The sequence below is a fragment of the Sitodiplosis mosellana genome, unplaced genomic scaffold (genome assembly GCF_009176505.1).
Source record: "Sitodiplosis mosellana isolate CC-2019 unplaced genomic scaffold, AAFC_SMos_1.0 Smas_scaffold_6191, whole genome shotgun sequence".
Lineage (NCBI taxonomy): Eukaryota > Metazoa > Arthropoda > Insecta > Diptera > Cecidomyiidae > Sitodiplosis > Sitodiplosis mosellana.
In genome coordinates, this window is record NW_022601432.1 from 587,853 (window position 1) to 614,845 (window position 26,993).

Consider the following 26,993-nt stretch of genomic DNA (forward strand, 5'->3'; position numbering starts at 1 on the left):
AGATTTCGTTTTAAAAAAAAATTACATCCTTTATTTTTCCTTATAGTTTTTTTTTCTCTGTTCCGGTTAATTTAACATAAAAATTCCTGTAATTTCATTGCATTTCATTGTTTTTATATTTTCAATTTTTTTTTTCCGTTTTTTTTTTTGTTTTCGACTTATTTTTGTGTTGACGAAATACGTTCGAAATATCAAAAATGTTGATCGCATTATAAAGTCTCTCTCAGTCACGCCCATGCACGCATCAAAATTCATTCATTAAATAAATATAATTTAAAAAAAAATTATTGGAAAAAGAGCGTTTTTTTCTTTTGCGGGAGGATAGGGATGGAGTAAGGTGATGATCAGAAATCTGGATCATAATCTCGATTATACCGCCGCGTATTGTACGTATACAGTCCCATCGCATTTTGATGCGACGGATGATGGTGACTCGTCGAATAAGATGGATGATACTGCGGATGGAAATTATCCATGTATGGATCATTCTGTGGGTACGGATACGATTTCTGCGAATAATGTGGCTTCGACAGCTTTTGATCGTAATAATAGTCAGCGTTCGCTTGGTACTTTTGCTGTGTACGCCAACTGTCAAACCGTTCGTCTCGGTCACTGCTTGAGTTGGCAAAACGCTGCACATTTCACGAGAAACAAATTAAATTATTTTTTAATTGCAATTTATTTTAGTTTTCATTACATTTACGTCGTGTCGTTTTCGACTTACTTTTGGTTTGAAGTTTGAATCAGGTTTTACATCATCCCATGTATCTTCAATGTATAATTCTTCGTGGCCATAATTTTCGAAGCCACCCATATGATTTTTGTTCAATTCGTTCAACATATCGGCTGTCAGTGGAATTGGTGCTTTCTTTTTCGATCGTTTTTGTCGATTCATTAGCTGCATTTTTTTTTCAAGAAAGAACATACAAAAATGAAAATATGAAAAAAAGAGAAGAAAAGGAGAAAAAAGGGGAAAAAATGAAGATAAATAAAGAACCAATAATATAGTCGAATGTGAAAAATAGGCGAAAAAAAACCGTTGAGCTAATTTAAATGGGAAATTATGTGTGTCAGCTTACCACAGCTGCACCAAATATAACAACGAATAGCAATGATCCAGCACCAATCACAATAACAGCAATGGCCCATTGTGGAACGATTGATTGTTCGATCTCATTCGATGTCGTTGGTATTATTCGTTGTTTCGGAATAACTGTTTAAAATTAGAGAGAAAAAAAAAATATTGAAATAAAAACGTGGCTCTTTGTGACTTTCCACTCTTGCATTTTGCTGATTTGTCTCACCAATAAAGTCGGTTGCGAGTGGATCCAATATAAAGTCTCCCATTAAATAATTGCTTCTGGCTGGTTTTGCATTGTCAGGGAAATCGGCTATGATTTGTTCCATATCCATTGACGATGCGGTTGCATTGTTTTTCAATGGAACAACAGTCATTGGCACCTCGGTGAGTGCGTCGTGGAACATTTTTTTGATTTCTTGGGTGTTTATATCACGTGATACATCGGCCAGTTCAACAAAATAATCAACAAGTACACTTCCCTGACTGAAACTATCGATGCGAATCTTTTTGAACCATTTCTTAAGGCGATCAGCCTTACTGTACACATCGTTCAACTGCAATGGAGCAACAATGTTTTAGTTATTTTTTTATCTCCTCGTAGCGTCAATAATAAGCATTTACAAGTTTTTGTTTTCTATCTTCAAATGATCATGTTTACGTGTAGTACCTGAATTTCAATTTCTTTCGCCAAATTTTTGTATTCCACCGTATTATGATCGAGAAGTTCTGGCTTCCATTTAACACCATCAACAATTTTTATTGTACCAGCCAAATCGCATTGCACATGGCATAGACCGGGCTGTGTTGGTCGAACTGTAGTTGTGGTGGTGGTTGTCGTAACAATGGTTGTCGATGTGCTCGACGATGTTCGTTTCAAAATCTCCGAAATATCAATTGCTTGGGCACCTTGTTGTTCGAAAATCTTTTCGATGCTCAGTGGCGTTGTGGACACGGTTGGCCAGCCAGTGAATTCGGTCGTTGCTCTGGAATAAATTTTCAATTAATTCAAAACCATTTCGTGATTTATAAACGTTCATCGAGCATTTTATTGCCGAAATAAAAACAATCAAATGCGCAATGAATGCGATGTAATTCATAAAACAAAAACTGGTTGTCATTGACTTGATGATATAAATTTATAATCCATTATTGTTCATTCCAGCTCTTACCTTGTGGGCAATCCTTTGCGAATGGTAATTCCTGGTGCCGTTGGGCTTTCAGCATATGATGGTCTTGGTGTTGTCAGTCTAACGCCCGGCCGTTTGCCAATACCTTTCGGGAACACTAATTTGAAACCTGGATTTCCGCCGCTGCCGCTGCTGCTGCTGCTGCTGCTGCTTGTTGATGACGGTTTTTCATCTGTCTTCTCTTTTGATGCTGAGTCATCTTCCGAAGCGTTTGCCTTAAAACCGGGCGGCAATAAGCTACTAATGTCCGCATTAAATGACAGTTTATTCAGCAGAGAATGCTGTTCATCGCTACTTCCGCCATTGTCCGGTGTTGTAGTTTCTGGTTTTTCGGTGGTGGTCGATTTTGGCAATCGGTAACCTGGAGGCAGGAATTTACTGATATCATCCATTGTTGTTTTCAATTGTGGTCGATTGGTTGTGGTGATGGTGTTTTCTTTTGGCAATTTAAATCCGGGCGGCAAAAATTTGCTAATATCTTCGGTGACCGTGCTCAAGTGGAATGGTGCCTTTGTTGTTGACGGTGGCGACGATAGTTTATAGTCTTTGGGCAAAAGTGCTTCAAGTTTATCATCAAATTTGATCTTCGGCGAAATGTCCGATTGTTCATTTGAGGTGGCATTTTCTTCGGCTTTGGGTTTGCTTTCGCTTTGTGGTGGTTTATAGTCTTTTGGCAGTAATCCTTCCAATGCAATCTCCTTGAATTGAATCTTTTGAAGTAGATCATCGATTGTGGTTGTCGTTTCGGATTTTGGTGTTGTTGATTGAGCTCGGTACTTAAAACCGGGCGGTAACAAACTAGCTAACTCATCGTCAACATCAAAATTAGGTTTTTTCGATGTTATCGGTAGTTTGCGTGCGGGCGCTTTGGTTGTGCGTGGTGTAAACTTCCGAATCACAACGGGCACACTCTTTGTCGTTAGCTCCGGTTTTGGTTCGTTTAATTCGTGCAAGTGTGCCAATTTTTCACTAATTGATGACAATTTGTGCGTTCGACTTTTTACAACATCGGAATTTGATGCGTCGGATTCATTTTTCGATTGCACAACACTCTCTTGTGATGTTTCTTCCGTTGAATCGTTGGCAACCGCAGCCGAAGCCGTAGCCGCTGCCTCGTCTTTTGTTGCCACCGCTTTCTTTGATTTATCTTCACTTGATTTTACCAAATCATCCGCTTTGTTTGAATCGCTTGAATCAACGTCTGAAGCATTTTCGTTGCTGTAATCATTGTCTTTGTGTAATTTTTTCACGTCTTTTTGTGCGTCGCTCAACGATTGTCGCTTTTCTTCTTGTTCCACCTGAGGGAATGTTAAATATCGAGCGCCAGTTATGCTTCGACTTGTTTGTACCGATGCCACAACCAAATGACCTTCCGTCGATGTACTCGTATTTTCGACTGGTTCCGTTGTGCTCACTGATAACGTTTCAACTGGTTCGATACTTGTTTCCATTTGTTCATTGCTTGTTACTTTGGATTTTACGGATTTTTCCACCGTTTTTGCTGTCGATTCTGGCTCTTCAGCACTATCAACTGTAGAATATTCTTCTACCACCTCATCTTCCTCTTCTTCTTCCTCATGGGTCGTTGTTTGTTCCTCTTGTTCGGTCACCGGTTTTGGGATCGTCTTGGTTTCCGTTGTTATTGGCTCATCCACGTAGTCATCGTAGTATTCATATTCAACATTTGGATCCAATGTGACTGACTTCGGTGATGTTGCGCTGGTCGTTTTTGCTGTTGTAGTCGTTGTTGTTGTTGCTGTTGTTGCTGTTGTTGCTGTTGTTGTTGTTGGTACCACAAATTTCTTTGTCGTTTTTTCTACAATTCGTTCCGTTTCCAGCTCCTCCTCCTCCTCCTCCTCCTCTGGCACCGAATCGATCACATCTTCAGCATTGTCTTTTTGCTGGCCATTTGCTTCGCTAATATCGCTTGATAAATCGTTTGGTTCATGATTCTCGTATTCATGGTGTTGCTCCAACTTCGGAATTGGTTTGCCGGGCAAAAAGAAGTTTGATGTTAAAATCACCGGTTTATTCTCATCTTTCGGTTTGGTTGTCATTTTAATTTCTTCCTCATCTTTACCGTCAATTGAATCATCGTCATAGAAAAATTCCTCCTCTTCTTCATCATCATCATCATCGTCGTCGGTTGTTTCGATCGATGGCCGATTTTCAATGATCGCTTTTTGCGGTGCTCTTGATACAATCCCTTGTTGGATTGCCGGTGTTCGCACCGTTTCACCAGATGATTCACGAATCTTTTGGCGCGCTTGTTGCAACAACTGCAATTGATGTGTTCTGTTCGATACCTGTTACAAGAAATTATACATAGCGGTTGAATTTTTTTTTCTCTTCTTTATCTCATATTTATAAATGAAAACTTTCCGGTTGATAGACGAACATTTAAAAAAAGCTTTAAAATTCATTAGAGAAACAAAAACAAACAAATATCTAAAAAGAGAATAAATTACAAGAAAAAAATTATACACATACCTCTTGACTTGCGCTAGCACCATCGCGGTTAGTGCTGCCATTGTGTGTGATGTTGATGCGTTTGAGTGTTTGCTGCTGGAGTTGTGGCTGTTGCTGTTGTTGTTGATTGGTCTCGCGACTCGTGTACAATGGCTGTCGCAGGAACTTGTTGATACGAATGCTGGTGTTCTGTTCGCGAGATGTTCCAAAGCGTGTGGAAATTGGTATACGATTTTGACGTTGATCCGATGTGATTTGCTGTGGATTTGGTTTGCTGGCCGGGGCTATGGTGGCTGGTGCAAGTGTCGTTGATTGTGTTGTTGCCGTTGCTGCTGCTGCTACTGCTGGTGTGTTTCGGCTCGTTGCTATTGGCTTGGTGGTGCTCAATGGATGGAAACGATTTCGTGTGTTCGGAAATCGATTGTTTTCATTGCTTTCTTCTTGACTAGTTGCGGATTCATTTGACTTTCTTACACTATTTCTAATCGAATTGTTATTACTACTTCTTTGATTCACGGCGGAATCGTTGTTCAATAAACGGCTCGCTTGGCCTTGCTTCACGAATTTCGTCGCATCGTATATAGTTATCGCTGGCGCTGGCGTTGGCGCTCGACCAACGGGAGTATTTTGATGATGAATTGGCTGTTGCTGCTGCTGCTTTGAGATATACAATTTTAGGGTTTTAAAATAAAATTTGTTCATTTTCAACCGACAGAAGTAAATATCTAGCCAAAAAATGTTCTAATTCAATTTGATCGATTCAAATGGAGATCTTAAATGCTTTGAACTGTTCAAATAGTTCCGAATAAAAACAAATGAATGTAATTTACCTGTTGAAGTGCAGGTGGTTGACGTTGCTCTAAACTTTCTACATTTGGATGCAACAGTTGGGATAGCTGTTGTTGGAATGGTTGTTGCGGGAATCCAAAATTTTGTTCAGCGGTGTATTGTTGTGATTGTGGTACAATCGGTGGTCGCACAAACTGAAGACCATGATTGCCATTTGGCTGGATTGCAAACGGCCTTGGTGATACTTGGAAAAAGTTCTCTTGCTGTCGAGGTGGCGCCGCCGGTTGCTGTTGAAATATATCCAAAGAAAAATAAACCATTTTTGTTACTACAGGCCATCGATATATTGTGCACAAATGGTTTGCGGGAAAATTCCATTTATGGCTCAATTCAATCGAGATTATTTTTCGGTGTTCCACAAATAATTTGCGTAGTCAGATAAATATGGCTTAAGGTAACCTGGATTGGTTTTTTTCGCTACACCAAAATCCATTGGATATTACATCAAACTGAGTGAATTTGTTTCGGTTTGTGCCTTATTATATAAAACAAACAATGAAAAACATTGATTTCCAGCCGATGGATTCGCCTAATTTAACAAAAATCCACGGGATGCTGGGTGTTGTGTATTATAATATCTTTTTCACGCAATCTCGCTAATTTTTAACTGATATTGAGCAAAACAATTTCGAAATGTTTGATATGATCATCACATCGTGAAAGATTACATAAGTAAAACCGGGTTTGTTATCACTAATTTCGAAATGTCTTCAACATCATCAACAACAAGTGAAAATATCAATGCATTCATGTATGACTATTCAATCGCAACTCACCGGAAATGCGGAATATTGGAAGTAATCGGACGATGAACCGTCATTCTTCGCAGGTATGGCGCCGAAAAATGCTGACTGATCTTGCTGTTGCTGCTGCTGCTGCTGCTGTTGTGGTTGCTGTATAGCTCCCCCTAATTGACTACGTGGTAAGGATTGTGGGAAACTTTGCCCAGTATTTGGCAATCCATTCGTTGGAAAGAATCCATTGCGTGAAGCTGGAAATGGTGACTGGAACCTTTGCGGCGATTGAAAGTAGAAATTTTGGTCTGTCGCTATAATTATGGAAGTGATGGGAGAAAGAGAAAGAAAGAGAAAAAGAAGACAGTGAATAAGATGAGAACAAAAGGCTTTTTAATTAACATTTCCATTGAAATTCGATATGACCCAGCATAAATAATGGTGCTAAAGAGATAGCTCAAATGTTGTTTTTGGGTGTTTAGAAGCTAATGAAAGAAAACATACAAGGAAAAGATCGTGCGAAAGCGAAAGTTACACCAAGTATGATTGATTAGTTGATATTACACTTTTCATCAATAAAACCATCTTTTTTGGCAGACTCATTTTTCTTCTTCTTCTCCTTCTTCTTTCTTACTATCTTTCTTTCTTTCATTCATTTATTTTCATATTCACAAATTTTCGCACAATGAAAATGAGTATTTTACTATTAATCTTCGCCATTGATAAACTACTATATTGGCAATGAAATACCATTTCGTTTTAATCGAGTCTTTCAACTGTATAGCTTTGAATATGAAACATAAAAGATTCACTAATTTTATACTGATGATACATTCGCTGAATTGGAAATGTGTAATTCTAAGCGTTTTTTTAGAAGCTAAAAGAAGAAAAAATTGCGTCAAGTGAGAGTGAATGGGACAAGCTTTTGTTTATCGTTTTGTTAAACGTCATAATTCTTCTCGATAAAAATGGTCGGAAGCTAAAACAAGAAAAAAATTCACATCATCATAATAATGGTAGAAGAGAGTCTTTTAAAGTGACTGTGCGAATGAAAGAAGTGATTTGGGGGAAATTTTGAAGTCAAATAAAACATTCATTACAATATGATTAAGTTTCGGTTGTTACTGAATGCTGTAAAAAGGATCGATTAGGAAGAAAGCATCGTGTATGATTGGCATTGGTAGGGGTAGGGAAATTAAACGTGAGCGTGGCAAATCACATCGAAAATTCAGCCAACGGCATATGGGAGAAAGAGCGAGAGCGAAAGCGAGAGACGCTCATGTGAAAGCACACACAATTGAAAAGCATATACAAAAATTAGGTGTGTTTGCCGTTGCGCCCGTTAATTGCAGAATAAACGTGACAATGTAAAAATGAAAAGTAAATTCCAAACCACTGAAACGCTTGTCCAATTTACCCGAAAATATTTATTTTACACAGTTGGCCACGAAACCTTAATTAAAGCCCGAAATGAAATTGGTATTCAACAGACAACAAATTAAATCTAATGAACGGGTTAGCTTCGAAATGCAAAAGCTATCGCAATTAATTTCACAGATTCCTGCATTGTCGGTTTTTCGTTGGTTTTCCGTTTGTTGAAATTCACGCCATGGTGTTGAAGTCGACAGCAATGCAAACACTCTTGGAATAGCACACAGCAACAATGGTTTCAACCCATTTCAGATTGGTTTGCATGTTTCTTTCTGGTTGTATTGGATTCGATCATTATTTTGTTGGAGCCGGCCACAGTTTAATGTCTTATCTCCCAACGCTTTTTACTGAATGTGCTACAATGAAATGATTCATTAAGAGGTGCCATTTTCTCAATCAAGTCAATCGAAATAGATCGATTGCTGTGTATATTTGCTATAAATCGAAATTTGATTCGAATGCTCTTGAGTTATGTGACCTCATTTTTCCGTTGTCTTCACTTTCCAACTCCATTTTACCGTGTGTAACTAAACGGCTCACTGTATGCTAGAAACTGACAAACTCCAACGATTATAATAAGGCTTTTGTCTGTCCTCTCCAATTTTGGTTGGCCCCGACCGACCCAAGTCGGTAAAACTAAAAAGTTCATAAAATCGTCATTAAATCCGATCATCATGATGGTTAATTTGCTATTTCTCTCTTCCTCACGGTCTATATGCTTTTCCCTTCATGTACATTCGCTTCAATAAACGGCTAACGTACTCTAACGGTGTGATCATGCGATCCCATTTTATTATCCACTTAATTTTTCTCTTGAAATACTCGACCGAATCATATTTTTCTTCGTCTTTATTTCTTATTCAATTAGAAGTATCGATAAATCGACGAAATTTGTACAATTAAAAAAAACAATGGGTGAAAAGCATCGATTATTATTAGTGGCCGGAAGATGTAGCGAATGAATTTAAGAGAAGAAGAGGAAAACGAAATTGCTTACGGTGATCGGACAGAGCGATGATATCTTTGAAATTGAGAGTGATTTCATTTTCGACAGCGCATTTCATTGATTTCCAAGGCGTGCGGATTTTCCGGGCTCATTAGCAAAATGACGAAAACAACGAAAAAAAAACTCATAATAATCGATGCTAAATGATGATTTCAACTCGATTTTAAATGCGAATGACGAATCAACATCAAACGATGACAAACTCTTACTTTGGCTTCAAATAAAGATTTAAACCGATGACCTCTACATATGTTCATTCCGTTGGAAGATCGCGTCACGATCGTAGACAAATGAACTTAGGTGTTTTTTTTGCTCGTTTCGCTTGTGTCAATTTCGTGTGAGTTCCATGGTGACATCCAGTTCCGTCACATTTCTGGATTGATTGTCATTTTTTTTTCAATCGGACACTATAAAGTACACGGAGATCACGATCAATCGAAAAATTTGTCAATCACACACTCATATACAATACCTCGGCCAAATAGACGTACACACATTGTTTAGAAAAACAACAGCCACGGCTACAAATTTACGCATTACTCGCGCTTATTAAAAATGTGCTTTGCGGATAATGGCCGTAACTGATTTACTATTCAGATAGTGAATTAATTATATGTAGGTTTGTTCAGTTTGATGGCCGCAACATAACGCACCGTTTCTCACATTCTCGCATTGAATACAACGTGGAAAGGAAAGAAAAAAAATACTTGTTATTGTTGTTGATGCTGCTGGTGGTGTTGATACATTCAAGCTAAGACTTGCAACAACTCTCGTCGAAAATCCGTTTTCCTTGAAATTCTTGATGAATGCGATTTGCATTAGATTCGTATATATTCGGGTGAGATGTGTTGTTTCCGTCTCCCTTCAACTATGCCTGAGTCTAATGAGTTTTTTTTTCTCTACTCAATGTGGTTGATGTGTCATTTAATATGAACTTGAATAACGGCTGCTCGTGTTTTTTCCAACTCATTATTCCAATGAGCTAAGCTCCAATAAAGTTCAATCAAATGTTGTAGAACATTCATGTGAGCAATGAGATTAACGCCGACTTTGTTGTCAATATGTATGCATAGCACAATTTTCTCATATTCATACAGAAGAATGAAATGCCGTTTCGCCTTTCAACAATAACGACAATTTATTTTTTCGGTTGTCGTTGTTGTTGTTCAAATATTGTGCACGTGTTTTTTTTTTTTGATTTTGCCAAATGAATGGATATTGTTTGAGAATGAAACGAAATGTATTGACGCAAGCGTGATCTCGTTTCAGAGCCCTTCATGTATCCAAAATAAAAAAAAAGGAATAAATCGATTGACATAAATAATAAGCTGAAAAGAGTACATAGTTGAGATAGGTCTCAGCTGGAATTTTTTTAGCTTATGATTAGCTAGTTGACTAGTTTGTTCTGCCATCGATATTTACTGGTTTCAACGCCAATCGATTAGATAAATCATAACGTTAATTGCGAGATTATTTAAATTGGTTTTCAGTTCAAGTTTGATTCGAATGTTGTATTCATCTTACGCAACCTATACTTTTGGCCGGCGCAAGAGTGAGCCTAGCGGTGGCGCCCAAATAAGATGTATTACCAATTTGCGGCATTTTTAAGATCTATCAATACTTGTTGTTGTTGAAATGAATTTCGCAACAACAAGAAGTATTGATAGTTCTTAAACTTGGCGCAGACTCTATTTAGGCGCCACCGCTACTCACTGTTACATCAAATACATTGGTTCTTATGGTAAAGAAGCACAGGTTGATCTTACGCTTTGTCTATTATCCTAGAATCATATTTTTCTTTCAAAAATTTATTCATTTATATAGAATCGAATTAATTTAAAGTTTATAACAATCTCCGCACTAGCGCAACGATTCAACATATTCTTCGTGGTTTTTTTTTCTCCATCAATGGCAAACAAAGAACAAATGTGTGTGCATTCCGTCGTTCTTTGCGAAACAAAAGAATTTTTTTCTTCATTTTCAATTAATTTATATACGAAGGTCAAAATTAGCACGCAAAGTTGTTATGCCTTAGCGCTTATAAAGAACGAAGCGCAGTCGACGTGTGTTTCTATTGCCGCCACTGTACGATTTCTTTCGTCCAAAGTTCTATGGACTACAACACCAAAACACCGCTACAATTCTTTCTCTCTCTCTCGCTCTCGTTCAAAGAACTTTTACTTGTGTAGCCCATAATAATTGAGTGAATAATTTTCATGTTTCATTTTTATTACAGCATTACAAACAATTCGATGGAAATAGAATAATTTATAGTTTGGAATTCGTTTTTGCCTCGTGAAAATTCCATACGCGAACGGTATGAAAATTAGCAACTGTATTTATCTGATGAGCGCATTCTATGTTGCTACTGTGTTTATTTTCTGTTATTGTTTTATTATTATTGTATCGTTTTTAAAAGTTAATTAAAACGTTCTGCATGATGTAGAAAATGAACAGCTAAAAAAGCATAAGGCAATCGTTGTAAATATTTTAATAATCGTGTTATATATATTTTTGAAATGACATTCTTGTAATCTGGCCACATATTTATGATACGTATTATACGTGAAATCGATGCAATCGCAAATTGCACGGTAGTTCAAAAAAAAAATGCTCACATACTCTCGATCGCCATCGAAGCAGAAATGAGCCAAATGTTGAGTTCGATTTCGGAACCACACACCATTTTTTCGGGCCATTTATTATACAATCGACGTAAAATGCTAGTTAAATGACAAAGGATGCCTTTAAATATCATATAATGCAAATGTGGCTCAATTCGGTCCAAAAGCATGCACACTTTGGCTGCCATCATCATCATCATCATCATCATAATATCGATAAACAGCAAACATTTCCAGATAGATAAAGAGAGAGAGAGAGAGAGAGAGAGAGAGAGAGAGAGAGAGAGACCTGAATCTGTATATAGTAAGTGTATAATTTGTAAATGAAACTGAAAAGCGCAAGGAAAACCAAACAAAAGAGATGGTCTGAGGAATAGTCGTTAAAAACAACTACAACTTGTTTTTTTTTCGTGATGTTGCCGCCGTCGTTGTTGTTGTCGCTGCGCGCGTCGTAACTTGACCGACAGCCAGTCATTGGCTGTGATAATGCGCAGAAAAACCGGATTTTCAACATAAAATAGTTTAGTAGGTTTTTTAATACAACAACAATAACCAAATAAAAACCGATCGTCGCTTTTCTACCACTTAAAAAAAAGCACTTTATTCTTTGTAATTGACAGAAAATCGGTCTTAATTGATTTTTCAATGTGGAATGAAAACGTGCCTCTAAAACCGCCATTCAGCAGTGTTTATTGGACCACAAATAAAGACCTTCTGATGCTTCGCTTCGATGAAGAGAGGAAAACAACAAACAAACCAGTGCTATGACAAATCAAGCTTGCGTTTTGGTTTCGACTCTTTTTTTTCCTAATCGAAAAAAATGGCAGAAAAAGCGTTTCAATCAAGTATCATTTTACCATGGCGTGTTTTTTTTTCGTACCAGCTACTCTGACAATGCTTTCTTTCGTATCATTTCGAAATGTTGCGGTTTTCATTTGGAAATTACTGATACAAAATGGTCATAGACCGAAAAGATTGCTGAATTTCTACGACGTTTTTTTTTTGCGGAACTCGTTTCAATTTTCCGCTAGATTAGAAACGTCAATGCCAACCAAACCATAAATTGTATAAATGGAAAAGAAGAAAGACAAAGAGAAAAAAGAGAAAAAATCGCATTTTCATCACCGCAAAATTTTTTGGAGCGAAAATGAGCAAATGACTCTTTGGTTTTTATTTTTTGGCCGATGTGATGAATGTGCAGATTTTTTTTTTTTGGATCGCATATCGAATGCCACAGCGCCGTATGTGAGTATGATCGCGCAGCGCGCGATCCAATTGCTGTTGACCGACTAATGACAGAGAAATTCAAAATGGTGTAAATTAAGCATTGGCTATTGCGCATGCAATTTTCAACCATGTACGATCCATTAATGGCTTATTGGCCCCAGCCATGCTGCGCTCACTCACTCGCAGTAGGAAAATTCATTTTCAAACTATTTACATATGCTCCATATAAACGAGAGAGCGCACAAGTCTAACACTCGCTGGTTCTGTTTTCTCCGAACATTCGATTTCGTTTCGGCATGCTATCAAAAGCAGCAAGAGCAGGAGAAACGCTTCGGAAAAAAACGGCATATAGGAAAAGAAAACTAGTTCAATTGCTGGCTCGTTTGCTGCTACTACTACTGTTGTTTGCTTTTTTTCTGTATTGTCGTCACAAACGGCTTTGTAGATTTGTTTGTAAAGCGCATTGCAGAAACTCGATTGCAGCGAAACTCGGCCTCTGTGTGACGGTTGATACCATAAAATTGTTTGGTATCTTTGTAAAACAAAAGACATTAGCCACACAATTTGCACGCGAACGCATTTTAATAGGGGCACATTTTGTAATATTCGTACGTCACACTTATGTATTTGTTTTTTCTCTCGTTCGAAGGCAAAACGAAAGATGAAAAAAAAAACACACACACACAAAGCCGATTTAATATAGTATATATAAGTCAAATTATAACGCAAGATACGGTACAAACGAAACGATTTTTCTTGCTTTTTCATTCGCCCATTCAGCTTGCACGAAATCATCTGAATAAGTAAAACTAATAAAGATTTGGAAGGAACCATTCGCAAAGATTACGGTGAATAAACGAGAAAAAAAAACAATGGGACATAAATGGTGTATGGCACACAAAAACAATGAGCTCTGAACACTCTTTTTTTTCATTTCTCGGTGTTTCTGTATTTTTCCTCGCTGTGTTCTCTTTTTGTTGTCGCTTTTTTCGATGAAAAATCAAGATTAATAATAAAACAACGGGCGGGAACCGAGACACAAAAAATTGGCCAGCCAAACATTTACAATGAGAGCACATGATGGCAAACGAAATGAAAATGTGTCTCAAATAAATAATTACCAAACACATCGTGTGCGTTGTGTGATGGATGCGAGCTGTGAGAGAGAGAGAGAGAGAGAGAGAGAGAGATTGAGGGAAGATTAAATGAATGAACCAAATGAACCGATTTCAAGACGATAAATTGGTTTGAAGTGTTTTTTGTTTGGATCGTGCACCAACCACATTTTTTCTCGGTCTCTCTCCATCTTCCTTGAAAAGACCTCGATCTGCTTTGGGTGGTGGTGCCGCTGCTCTCACACGCGCCCCCCCGCAATAAAAAGCAATCATAATGATTTTTATCATTTGCAAATGACTTTTGACCAATACCCAAATTATAATAAGTATATATGCGTATATTATCTCATTGCGATTGAATAATCATAAAATTGGAATGCCTTGTTCCATTGTGCGACGGGCGAGCGAGCGAGCGAGCGAGCAAAAAAAAAACAACACAACAACCGACTCCAAAACCCGTATGTGAATCATGCGGATTGGAATGCAATATTAATATATAAGTACAGCGATGATGATGTGTTGCTTTGTGGATTGCGACAACGCCGCGTTGCATGGACATTTTCAATTAAATTTGAACTTTATGAGGCCACAGAAAATGAATTTGTTTCAGGTAAAAGATGAACAAATTTGATATTAAAATTTAGGCATAAATTAATAGTTTAGATGAGAAACTTCCGTGTCGGTTTATGTTGAGCGATCGGAATTTCATGCGCGTATCGATTTCACAAAATGGAATTCGCCTTTCAAATGCACATCGAGAACAACGGGAATTATGATGGTTAATTTTCTCAAAAATCTACATGCTTTCTCCGGAAAAAATTCAAAAATTTATGGAATACAAACGAAACAACGACACAATAGAGACACATGTCGATTTCCCCGATTTCAAAGGAAAAAAAATCAATTTCCGATCGATCACAGATCTTTGACCTGTTGTTATTTAGGCAATCAAGTGTGCAAATCAAATTGCGATGAAAGAAGCAACAGCGGCAGCCCAAACTGAATAACGATAGAAAGAAAAAAAAAACTTTCATTTTTCAAAGAAAACGAAAAAGTTCACGGCAAATCTTCCCAGTGGTATGTGTGGCACCGGCCGCAATAAAATCGCGCTATTTGACTACGGAACGAAAATGAATTTATGCTAATCATATGTGGGGCGTACGCAAAGAAGCGATTTGTGAAAACGCAAAAAAAAGACAACAACAACGTAGTAATATTAAAATATAATAGATTCGTTCATACATTTTCGACTCTCTTTTGGGTTCACATCTCATTTCTTCTTGATTTATTTTAATAGGTGTTTAGATTCTTTCGATTCGACCAAATAACAGAGCATATTTGGCATCTATCCAAAATGATATTATCACTTTGAAAACAAAACAAGCTTGAAGTGCTTGCTCGCGCACAATGAATAATTTTCTTGTTGCTTCAATGTTTTTGTTGTTTTAGCATATCAACAAAGCGACACAGAAGCTTGTTGCTGTTGAATATGCATAAATCTGAGAGACCCGGTCCGAATGAAGAGCGAAGAGAGCGTGTCTTATTGGCCACAGCACATGTGAGTGTGTGTGTGTGTGTATGCGAGCGGCCGTTGCCAACTGACTTTGTACACTGACGAATCAGCCAAAAAGCAGAAAAAGTCGCAAACCGATTTAGAGGTAACCAGTAGACCTTGAGAAAAGTAGCAAAAAAAAAAGCAAAAAGGAAAGTATTTCTGATCGAATACTAGATACATGTTTCTACGGTTGTTTGCTTTGTGTAAGCCATCACCACGTCAAACATAAAAATTTGATCTCTTGCCGAACATACTACCTATATACATATGTATCTACATATCTTTTGTTTTGTTATTTATTTTTGTGTCTACTTCGCCTTCAATTGAGCAATGGGTGAGCTGGCTGTGCTGGCTGTCGAATTTATTTAAATGAATGCATTTCCATACGGTTGTTTTGTGGGACGCCCACAATACCGACGTCAGCTCTTTGTTTGCGCTAGCATTTGTCAAATGCATCAAACAAACCAGAAAGCAGCGGCAGCAGCAGCAGCAGCGAAAAAAAGCACAAAAACCGTAAACAGCAATAGCAACGCAACTGTACCCTTTGGTTTTGTGCGTGCATAAGAGCGCGTTAAACTCTTTTCTTGTTTCGCCAGAGAGTCATGGTGCGAACAAGTACGAAAAAAACCCAAAAAAAAAATGTATTATTCAATATATTAATACATGAGCACATTGTAAACATTGACACCTACACGCATATCAATCTTTGTACAAGCCAAGAGCTTTGACTCCATTGCTCATTCGCTTCACTCTCTTGTATCACTCTTCTCTCTCTCCACTGTTGTGTGTGCGAAATTCTTTTAATCCACACATTCCTTGCAGCACGGTGTGTTTTTTTTCTTCTCTTCTGTCTTCTTTTGCGCAAATGCAAGAGCAATTTCAAACTGTGCTGTGTAGTCTGTGTGCGCGCGCGCACTGGGTCTTTGCACTGTAGAAACAACACAACACTGCCGCTAGCAGCCAACAGGCAAAACACAGCCATCTCTCAGGCGCGATCCGGAATGTGCAACCAGAAAAGTATGCGCGAAAGCATGCGAATGAGACAAGCGCGAGTGAGAACCAAATTCAATTACGCTGACTTACTCGGTCTACTTACTTAATCAACGAGCTTTGTTTTCAATGCAATCGTTTTTTTTTTTGGATTTCGTTCAAAAGAAAAAATTTTTTATATTTTACTAAATAAAAATTCCAATCTGTTATGTTCGGCGCGCATTTTTCTTCACGTTGCTTGTTCATTTCGGTACGAAATTTGGTTTTCGGCATTTAGATTTTTAAAAAAAACTGATGCTTGGTAGCCAGTACATGGGATATCCGCCATTTCAATGCGATTTGTTTTTATATTTCTGTTTTGCTCGAGATAGCATCGGGAATGGAGAAACATAGTCACTTTTAAATATCTCGACTTTCTTACCAAGAAATAACAAAAAAACAAAGGCACACACAGAAATCATTGTGGCATCTAGCCGAGAAGAAAACGAAGAAAGAAACAAAATTGTCAATGAAACTGCATTAAAAAAGAGCATCGGAACAATTGGAGAGAAATAACAAAAAAAAAAGAAATTGGCGATGTTTGTTGGAATTTAAGCTTTTAAGCGGCCTCTTCAGATGATTCTTCTTTTTTCTCTCTTTCTCTCTCTCTCTCTCTCTGCAGATGTTTGGAGGAGATATAATATTTGCATTTTTATATTTCTTCGGTTGTTGTTCGGTTTTTCTCTCTCCAACTGAAATCGGTTACAACATCAATTCACAAAGCCGATTGCACCGTGCTTTTGATGCATTCATTTGAAATTGCTATTCATTTTTTTTATTTTATCTCGTTAGCTACTGCTGCCACTGCGTTGTGTGTGTGTGTGTGTTGTTTTTTTCTCAGAAAACCATTCAACAATACATATGGCTTCGAAACTTTGAGAATTTTTCCATTGAATTTTCGTTCTCAAAATTTCTGCTCGGCTACATACGCACATTGGAAAAAAAATCTGTTGCTTATTAATTCCGAAATAAAAATGAAATAAAACAAAATAAGTTGTTATTTCGTAAAAAAAAAACGCAAAATTTTGTACATAAAAATATGCGTATTTCGTAAAGTGGAGTGTTCAATCCACGGGGAGGGTGAATTTTTTGCAAAATTGAAAGTGGATGAAGCGAGAGTTTGCAGATCAGTTCGGTCTTCTTTTCTTTTCTTTTCGAAAATAAGCAAATTCGATGAGAAGTGAATAAAGAAGCACCTGTATGCAGCAGCATAGTTTTGCATAAGTTATGATTTGTAAATCGGATTAAAAGCATGTCATTTCATTTAAGTCGATAATCATAATAATAATGTGGGTTACCTTTTGTTTGTTGTAGCTGTTGCTGTTGTGCGCTGGCTGTTGTTCCCCAGTTCTCCAATAAAATTAGGATAATTGAGAAAATGACGGTGTGCACTTTAGATTTTATCCGCATAGCCATCATCACAACAATTTGTCCCAATGCGTTCGATGTTCGTCTTCAATTGTGGCTGTTGCTGTTATAATCGTCGTGGCCGGCATACGCACAACTTTTTCTCACTTTTCGGCGTTGTTGGGTTTTCTTTCTTTCTTTCTTTCTTTTTTCTTCTCAATAGTTTTGTTTATCGCTTTTTATTTCCCATAAATTTACACCCAAAACTTAATAATCACTCTTAATAATGTCATTGAATGGTCGGTTTTGTTTTTCAAACGATTTTCTTCTCTTTTTTTTTTTAAATATTTTTATTGGTTTTCCGGCCTTTCTAATTCCGCTATTAATCCGTTTTGCTCACATTAAAGCCATTAGGTCCGAACACCACCATTCATTTTTGATACGCCATTCAATCGTGGCTGGTTCTCGACGACTGAAACAAAAACATTTTTTTTAATTTTTTCTTTTAACCGAAAAAAAACCAAAAACAAAAATCGACAACGATTTCAATAGTAAATTCATTACAAATGAATCAGTACAGTTGGATAGTCACTAATGCATGTATCGATTGTACTTAACATGCATCGAGAGAGAGAGAGAGAGAGAGAGAGAGAGAGAGAGAAAAAAAGAAAATGAAAATTTGCTTCGCGAAATTCTTCAGAGAGAAAAAACTAGGTCAGAATTGTTTGTTATCCCAAGCACTTGATGAAAACTCTTAATTTCGAGCTTGATCAATTTGGATTTGGAGCATGTTGAACGAACGAGGCAGACAGCTAGAGAGAGAGACGGACAGACTTTCGCCCAAAAAGTGCAATCAATAGAAATAGAAAACGATAAGAATGTGACTATAATATTGTTCATGTTTGCCTTTCATTTAATTCCCTCCCATTCAAATCTCTAGCGCTATATCAGCGCAATAGCATATGCGCTAGAAACGAAAGGGTAAATTGAAGAATGTTTTGTGTTCGTGTTACATTCATTTGCACGCTAACTAATTGTTGTGAAAATGTGTAATTGAATGCATTCGCTTTGTATCATTTAATGTACGACAAGTAAAATGGTTTTATTTTGAGCTGTCTGAAGCTGGTTGTGGCGCGAGTGCGAACGTGATTAGAAGTAGATATGTTGCTTGCTTTTGTTTCGACGAAAAGAAGCACACATACACAAATACACTGAAGTAATGACTCAATCATATGGTTTGGCTTTAATTTTTTTTCTTCTTCTTCGTTGTTGTTGCTGTTGGTTTTTTTTTCGTAAGAAATGAAGCATCTCGAATGCGATTTAGCACACGACAGAATAGCGAATTGTTTCACTGTGGCAAACATCTTCTTCTATTTTCGGTCGGTTGTTCCGCTTAAAATGTTGACTTTTTCATTTCATGGTGTCTGATAATTTTTCGATTTCAAAGCGCTCTCCGTCTCAGACGTTTGAAGAGAGAATGTGGGAACGAACGTTTTTTGTCGGCCTTTTTTTCTTCTTCGTCTTCTATTTTTTTGTGTGTGATTTGAGTGGCGGCATTAAACGATTGACATTTAAGCAAAATATTTATAGTCTATAGCAGGCAAAACACACACCTTCAACTTATTTCTATGTCAGAGTTTATTTATGCAAAACATGCATGAATGAAAACATACTTCGAGTGACCTGTGTTTGTTAAATGTCGAATTATGTGTTTTTTTTTCTCTTCTTTTTAATTTTAGTGTCTTACTTCTCTCGTGCATACACACTCACATACAGAAAAAAGCACACCAAAAACGCCGTAGCGCGATTGAAAATGGAACACACAAAAAAATATTCACTTGAAAATTACGTGCAGTCAGAGTGATCGACCACTCACTCACTCACTCAAATCGTATGAGCGTATGATCGTTACCGCTGCTTTTTTCTGTACTTCTGCACTCAATGGCTTTCGTGAAATACCATTTCGAACATATGAGAAAAGAAGGCAACACACCGAACCAAAAATCAACGCTGGAAATGAATTGGCGGCTGTGATTTGGTTGTTGTTGTTTTTTTTTGTGTACACACACGCAGTGTTATTGAACGCTTTGAAGTCGAAAAAAGACTTTAATGAGTGAATGAACGAAGTACCCGCCAAATATTTGTCTCAGCCACCAATTTTGAGATTTGTGTGCGCTTCGGTGATACACGGCAAGAATTGTTAAGTGCAGCTTTACACACGGTGGTGAGTATGCGTGAACGCGAGCGCGAGTGCCCGTCAAATAAATGCAAATCAACATTTCTGCTTTATTTATTTATTTTTTAACCGTTCATTTGCGCCAATCGAAAATGGTGCAGTACAAATGGCTGTGCTTTCTGCAATGACAGACAAAATGCGAAAGAGAAAAAAAAGGCGATCTAACTAAATATATAGCACATCGAATTGATTTCGTTTGGACTTCTTTTTTTCATCATTTGTTTGTGTTGTTGTAATTATTTGCAAACGCGTGCAAACATTTATTGTTACGTTAAACGATGATTGTTTCGTTTGTGTTGTGTTGTTTTTTTTTCAGTATTTCTTCAATTTAATTTTTTTATTTTTATTTTATTTATTTTTATTTTCTTATGTGTCGAAATGTTGAACGTAGCCGCTTTCCTAGGCCGCTGCCAATACAATGCTTTGGAAACGAACAAAACGCTTCATTATATTGGGCCGCGATTGATAAGCGAATTTTTGTTTTTTTTTTCACTACTTGGCGTTCCTAATTTAATATACGGATCACGCATCGACTGATTTCATCCATGTAACACATTTTCTTTTTCGCTTAATTTTGGTGCTTGCCATTCGGTGTTGTTGTAAACCGACTAAAGTTTGGTGTGCTTTGCGCCCGCCTCGTTTTCAATGCAATGCTCGAAAAAGAAATCATAACGAACGACACTTTTGGTTCGCATTGGAAGTGCGCAGCTACAGGGGCGCAGGCGATTCAGAAGCGTGTTTCATATGTTTCATTGCGTTTTTTTTGTTGTTGGTTTTATTTTTTTTTTTTTTGGAACAAGGCAAATTAGCGGTTAGCTTCAACCACAACAATTTCCACTCAATGCCAATGGCCTCGCACACGGTCTAATCCCACGGATGTATCAAAAACACAATAATAACATAAGAACTGATTCATCTTGTATGGCGGGAAATCCAAATTGCTGCTGAACGCATGATTATAAACACCTCGTCCCTCTTTATCTCCTCCTATCCTATTGCTCTATCTGCTAGAGAATCTCTCTTAATAACTTCGTCGTTTCGATATAGTGCACCAAATTTAAATCAATTATTGAAGGAATGCAATTGTTAAATCGTGAAATATTAAAATATTGCTACGCTTGGAATCAACATTGTGTAATCATTCGAACTTGATAGTTTTTTGGTTGGTTCGTTTGTTCGTTGCTGCTGGCCACGGTTGTTTTCGCATCGGCTCAAAAACAAAAGCACACTGTGTTAATATATTAACGCACTTGGTTGACCATCATTTGGTGTTTTATTTACGGTGGTTACGAATTCACTCTCACGAATATACATATACATACAATTTTTTTTTATAAATCGATCAATTTGGCTTATTTTGGCATTTCATATTTATATAATCCATTGAATTTCGGCATTATGCGCTTTTTGGACTTGCACGCTTCGTTCATATAAGATGTTGTTCATTGATATACATCTATATAATGCTGTTTGTTTCGAATAATAATAATAAAAACAAAAAAAAAAACCAACGAACGAACGAAGAAATGAAGAAAAAAAAAATGTCGACGAAAATCGCCAAAAATTTCTTTTTAACAAACACTTGTTATTACAATTCTCACTGGGCACTTTCGGAATTTCTTTTTGCAAGGATATTCTTGATGTGTCAGAAGTTGAACCACCGCAAAAACAGAAAAATAAAACAACAACAACAATACACACAAAAAATAATGTAAATAAAAATGTTTCGGTGGATCGGTGCACGATCGGTGTGTGTTACTTACATTCGATGCCTTCACAAGTGAAACTAAAATTGTTGGTTTTTACCAATTCGCGCGAATGCTGCTTCCACAAGACATACGCTGCACAGAAAGATATACGTAATACGGGGACTGTGTATGTGACCGCGTGCTTGTGTGTGTGTGTGTGTCTGCGAGAACGTGAATCGAGTTTTGCGTACGCACTGGTGTTGGTTCATTGGTAATCGCGATGCTATTTCTCCTGTATTTCATGCCGTGTGTTTTGATAATGGTGTGTGGAAATGGATTAGTACAATCCAAAAATTTCAAGTAAGAATCGCCGAAACAAAACACAAACACACCAAGTAGCAAAGCGAATGAGAAGCAGAAAAAAAATAAAAATAAAAATAACACACATCAACACATGAGATAGAGAGCCTAAAAGAAAACAGCCCAAAAAACCAATACAACCACCGATCATATGCCACTCACAAACGAGTGCGCCTTTCTCTTACCTTCGTCAATCACGCATTGTTCATTGCTGTATGAGCGCTGAGTGGCTAAGTGTATTGGTAATTCATATTCACACAGCGAAAATAAAAAAAAATTCTCGCTCATTGCATTTAAAATCGCTCTCGATCGGTGCGGACTGTCGCAACCGAAACAGTTCATTTCAGCTAACAAATATGTGGAGTATATATTTCTGTTAAATTGAACACCATTAGTGTGGTTGACGCACACCTTGAAACCGTTTTTTTCTCTTCTCCTTCTTGTTTGTTTGCTCGTTTTGATGTTTGGTTTTTTTTTTGTTTAGATTTTGCATATAACCGAAATAGAAATAGAAATATCGACAAGCACAGAAAACAACAGAAAAACAAACACCAAAAAAAATGTCCCTTGAATCTCTTTATTAAAAATAATTGACAGAATCAAAAAAAAACTCTACTGAATACAAATTACAAACTATCATTTCAGTTTTGAATTGCAATTGCGTGGATGGGGAAAGTGCATTTAAGCATTAGCACCCACTCACACTCTTTTCGCTCTTCTTCGTTTTTTTTTTACATATGATTATTAATTGCAAACTCAAGTTTATTTGGATTCATTCATTTATATCTCATTATAATAATCTTTTGTTGATTTTTTTCTCTTTTCAACTTTGTCTCCTTATAATTCTATTTGGGTCCACGATTTGATTTTCTATGACTTTTTTTTGTGTTTCTATTCGAAATTTCACTTGTTTTTTTTTTGGACTCTTCGAAACAAATCTATGTTGAAATAAATTATAAACAAAAGAGAAAGTAAAATGAAAAGAACAGGTTGATTTAAAAAAAATAAAGGATTTCAATTTTTTGATTGAGTATTTTTTTCTGTCTTTTTTTACGGGGGAAAATCTCGTCCAAATCTCTCAAATTACATAAATCAATCCGATTACGGATCAGCGGTGGAAATTCAATTGAATTTTTTTCTTCTTTTATTAAATGATTGTGGTCACTATTATTATACTCTAAACTTAGTCAATTTTCCAGAAAAAAAAAATCGAGACAAAAAAAAAAGATCAAATCGAAAAATTTCTGCAATGCATTTAAATTCTAAATCTATTACACGTTTTGTACTTTTACAATTATTGACCGAAACTCTTCTAACATTATATTTATCTATTACAAATTTCTCTCGATTGTGTCACGGTGTCAATTTATAAAATCAAAACATTTGATTCGAGAGCCGACGAGCGAAATTATTACGATTATTCCGCTATAAAACTGTTCGTTCAACGTTATCTGCATTGTTTCGAGTCTGAGAACAAACATTTCTCTTACGTTCTTATTTTTACATTTTTATTTTCCATCTTTTTCCTTATTTTGTCTTCTTCTCCAACATTCCACAGTGGGTTATTTTACACACGGTGTCCATATAAAAAAACAATTACGATGTTGTGAAATATGAACACAATTTATAAAAATGTAAATTGTTTGATTTTTTTTTTTAAATGTGTTGTTGTTTCTTTTTCGTGAGCGTTCTTATTAATTCTAAATGAATGGATTTTATTTTTTATGTCATTTTGCATTTTTTTGTAGTATTTTTTTTTTTTAGATTTTTTGTTTGATTGTTTGATTTTGAATATGAATAAAAAAAAATATTGGTGCTTTTTGTGTATTATTATTTCTACAGCAAGAATTTACTTCTTATGAAGTGACTGCCATCTGCTGTGAGCTGGCGATGAGATATGAATTGATTTTTTTGTTTGTTTTTGGGCAATTGCTGGGACAGTCTATCTAATAAACACGGGGAATGAATGATTTTTGGACTTGAGATTTGTATCGCGTAAAGGCCGAATTGTAGTGTTGAGCCATGCGTGTGTCGATGCGACGGGCTCGGTGCACAATGAATACGATCGACGTAAGAACGGCGATGAGTGGTGACCAAGCAAATCGGAAGTAAAGCAATGGCAACAATGAAATTGCCGTTATGATTTCACCCAATAAGTTCGGGTGACGAATTTTCGACCAGTATTTGGCGATCAAAAGGCGTTGTCCTTGGAATGTTGGCAGGGTTACCAAGTCTGTAAGGGATAAAAATTGAGAGAGATGGTTCGTAAATAAAGATTTGAGAATTCTTCAATCGAACGAAGAAAACAATGTTCTTTTCCAATAAAAAAAATGTCAAAATTATCCAAAAAAAAAGTAAAAATTCCTTAAATCTCAATAAACTTACTGGATGAGCGAGCGCTGTTTGGATAAACACGGTAGTGATATTTCAGTTCATTGGCAAGACGTTTCAAAATCAAGCCGCTCAAAAAGACGACGCTAATCAAAACCAAAAGCCAGTTGGGTACGCCGGTGATCTTGTGTTGCAGAGCGAATTTGGCGAAGATCGATGACCAGACTGGGTACGCAGCATACTGAAGCAAGAGTTGAGCGCCGACGCCTTCATTTTGCAATTCAAATGAGCTGGTGAGATGGAATTCAAACAAGAGTGCATCGATCACATACACGACGATCAATAGTGATACAGTGGCGGCAACCGGCTCGAATCGGATGCTTTGCAGGAATTGAGTGATGATTTCGGTGTTGGTCAATGGTGCTTCAACCGTTGGAACTGGGACGAATTTCACATTTCGGGTGAGGAAGATCAGGTTGAAGATCAGCGTTGAGATGAGTGCAACGCGACGATGGATCAACTTGATATCGAAAATGTTCCACCAGCGTGGATTAATTTCGCGTCCAATGAACAAGTCGCTCACCAAACGGCCCGACTTAGCAAATGGATTCCATGCAGTGACTGGAACATATTTCGATCGGAAGAAGCACCAAGCCGAAATGACAATTGCATAAATGAATCCAACGAAGATGAATTGCTGATAGTTCTTGTAAATCTGTGCGAAAATCGGGTACTTGAAGTAGTACTCAGCAACAGATAAACCGCTAACGATGGCAACAGCAATAGCAAAACCGTTGAAATAACGTGGTCCACTTGATTCACTGGCCGATGCGGCTTGAGCCAATTGGCGCTTCACCCCGAGATACGGGATCAATGACAGTATGCATACAAGCCACGTAAAAATCAAGTAAATGTAGCCACTTTCCAGAGTGAAAAAGCTCGAAATGAGTTTGAGTTTTTCTACTCGTACCGCTTTGATGCTACATTCTGGCCTGCTGCACACATACTGCAAACGCAAGGCAACAAAGAGAAATGGAAAATAAAATGTTTCACAATTATTTACCAGTTTATTTATAATTTATTGTTCAGCATCCATTTTTGGGCGCAATTCAAGCGGAATTTTTGTTTTTCTATGCAAGATAAAACGTACCTGTGTAAAGAAAGTCAAAAGCGGAAGCAAAACGATGAATGCCGATGCTCCAATACTGCCGCCAAACTCAGCGGCTGCATCTTTTGCCAGACTTTGTTCTCGGCGCAACAAATTTTGTGTTTTGCTGCGGCTGCGTGTGATGCGACCACCGAAAATGGGGTCATCATTTTTTTCCGATGCATCCGATTGGCTCCATTCTTCATCGATCAAACTGCGACTGATCGAACGGCTGTAGCTTCGTTTTGCGCTCAAATCCGATGGCGTTGGATTTTCAGCACTTTGTTTGTTGTTCAAGTACTTGGCCGTCAAACTGGCCACCTCATCATCACCTTCGCTTGATATGTTCGACACTTTGGCGTTTGTTGGCGTTTTGCGATTTCGTGTTACCAACTTTTGGATGCCCTCCTTGTCCATCTTCAATGGTGACACCCGAATACTCAATTTGTTCATGACTTCGGATTTTGAGTCATCAGTTTCCGAGGCGGTGTCATTGTCTGTTTGTTTATTTCGCCCACTTCGGCGCTGTGATGCCGATGATTTTGTGCGTGCTGGCGACGCATTACGGGCTGGAGATCGATTTCTTGACGAGCGTCGCGACGGTGATTTACTCGACGCTCGTGTTGCTCTCGTAGTTTCAACAGCAGTGGCTGCTGCTGCTCCTCTCTTACGTCGATCCATAATTTTCTTTCTTTTTTTCTCACTCGCTTCGATTCACCAAAAATTATTTCTCTTTTAACTGATCAACCTGGAGGGAAATAAAATGGTTTTTTTCGCTCTAGTTTAACAAAATGGTTGAAAATTCTTAGAATAAATTAACTGTTCCCAACACCAAACATTTATCGGTCAACTTAAAATATGCATCGAAACGGTTTTTATGTCATTAATTTTTTCAAACTAGTTTGAGACACACGATCTCTCTCAACAACCAATCAGAAACGAGGAAGAAAATGGTTTTTTGGCGGTGCGTAACCTAAATTGAAAACTCGTCAAACACTTGTGAATGCAGTAATTAGTACATCGGTTTTCATGCATAATTTTTTGAATTCAATTTATTTAGTGATGCGAAAATTATTGAAAACGCAAATTAGATAAGACGATCGACGATTAGAACAACGAAAATATAATTATAAGGTTCAACCAAACGAAATAAGGTTAAAAAAAAAGACGGTCAAAAACAAAAACATACACACACTGACACACTGTCAATTACCTTTTATACGACTGACGCGTCCGTTTTTAGCGGTGAAAATTTCCGATCGCGCTGGTTTTTCTTCTTTTTTTGACTTGAAACTTTGCCAAAAACTTAATACTTCAATTAAACAAAGTTTATTTACGTCGAACGACACTAATCTCTGTTGCCAATTTCTATTTTTAGTTAATAATTCTTTTTGCCGCTCGAAAAAAATGATTGAAAAAAAAACAAAAATTTGTAATGTTACTGCAGCGAAACTGAATGCGAACGACGCGACACAACAATATCCCAAATGCGAAGATGGAAAAAAAAACTGTTGATATCTAGTACCAACTGTAATGGCTGAAAAGCGGAACTTCTCACTTTGGCCGCCAGGCGTCGC

General features: G+C 37.2%; 2 protein-coding genes across 9 annotated transcripts; both read right to left on the minus strand.

The window, feature by feature from the left end:
* Nucleotides 1-8: 8 nt before the first annotated feature.
* LOC129576572 (putative mediator of RNA polymerase II transcription subunit 26) lies at nt 9-21,808 on the minus strand. Of its 8 annotated transcripts, none has more exons than XM_055461827.1 (11): nt 21,654-21,808; nt 17,606-18,126; nt 6,363-6,634; nt 5,568-5,813; nt 4,759-5,391; nt 2,251-4,574; nt 1,749-2,064; nt 1,305-1,635; nt 1,080-1,213; nt 725-898; nt 9-632 (listed from the first exon to the last, which is right to left on the minus strand). In XM_055461827.1, the coding sequence occupies exons 2-11, from the start codon at nt 17,724-17,726 to the stop codon at nt 345-347; spliced, it is 4,839 nt and encodes a 1,612-aa protein (XP_055317802.1). In that variant the 5' UTR covers nt 17,727-18,126; nt 21,654-21,808; the 3' UTR covers nt 9-344. The 8 variants fall into 8 exon arrangements, with proteins under 8 accessions (XP_055317802.1, XP_055317801.1, XP_055317803.1 ...); XM_055461826.1 differs by having other exon boundaries at nt 46-632; nt 4,759-5,394; nt 21,403-21,678; XM_055461828.1 differs by lacking the exon at nt 21,654-21,808 and adding an exon at nt 21,492-21,643 and having other exon boundaries at nt 46-632.
* Nucleotides 21,809-22,499: 691 nt separating this feature from the next.
* On the minus strand, nt 22,500-26,960 carry LOC129576579 (lamin-B receptor). The gene is made up of 4 exons (XM_055461835.1): nt 26,630-26,960; nt 25,420-26,164; nt 24,324-25,275; nt 22,500-24,171 (listed from the first exon to the last, which is right to left on the minus strand). The coding sequence occupies exons 2-4, from the start codon at nt 26,095-26,097 to the stop codon at nt 23,885-23,887; spliced, it is 1,917 nt and encodes a 638-aa protein (XP_055317810.1). The 5' UTR covers nt 26,098-26,164; nt 26,630-26,960; the 3' UTR covers nt 22,500-23,884.
* Nucleotides 26,961-26,993: the final 33 nt, after the last annotated feature.

Excerpts from the sequence above, each read along its gene's own strand:
- LOC129576572 (XM_055461826.1), bottom strand. The coding sequence starts at position 17,726 with ATGATGGCTATGCGGATAAAATCTAAAGTGCACACCGTCATTTTCTCA. Across the intron at positions 6,635-17,605 it reads ACAGCTACAACAAACAAAAG|CGACAGACCAAAATTTCTAC; the intron begins GTAACCCACATT and ends CCATAATTATAG. Across the intron at positions 633-724 it reads ATTCAAACTTCAAACCAAAA|CGTTTTGCCAACTCAAGCAG; the intron begins GTAAGTCGAAAA and ends TGAAATGTGCAG.
- LOC129576579 (XM_055461835.1), bottom strand. The coding sequence starts at position 26,097 with ATGGATCGACGTAAGAGAGGAGCAGCAGCAGCCACTGCTGTTGAAACT. Across the intron at positions 25,276-25,419 it reads TTTTGACTTTCTTTACACAG|TATGTGTGCAGCAGGCCAGA; the intron begins GTACGTTTTATC and ends TTGCGTTTGCAG. Across the intron at positions 24,172-24,323 it reads AAACAGCGCTCGCTCATCCA|ACTTGGTAACCCTGCCAACA; the intron begins GTAAGTTTATTG and ends TATCCCTTACAG.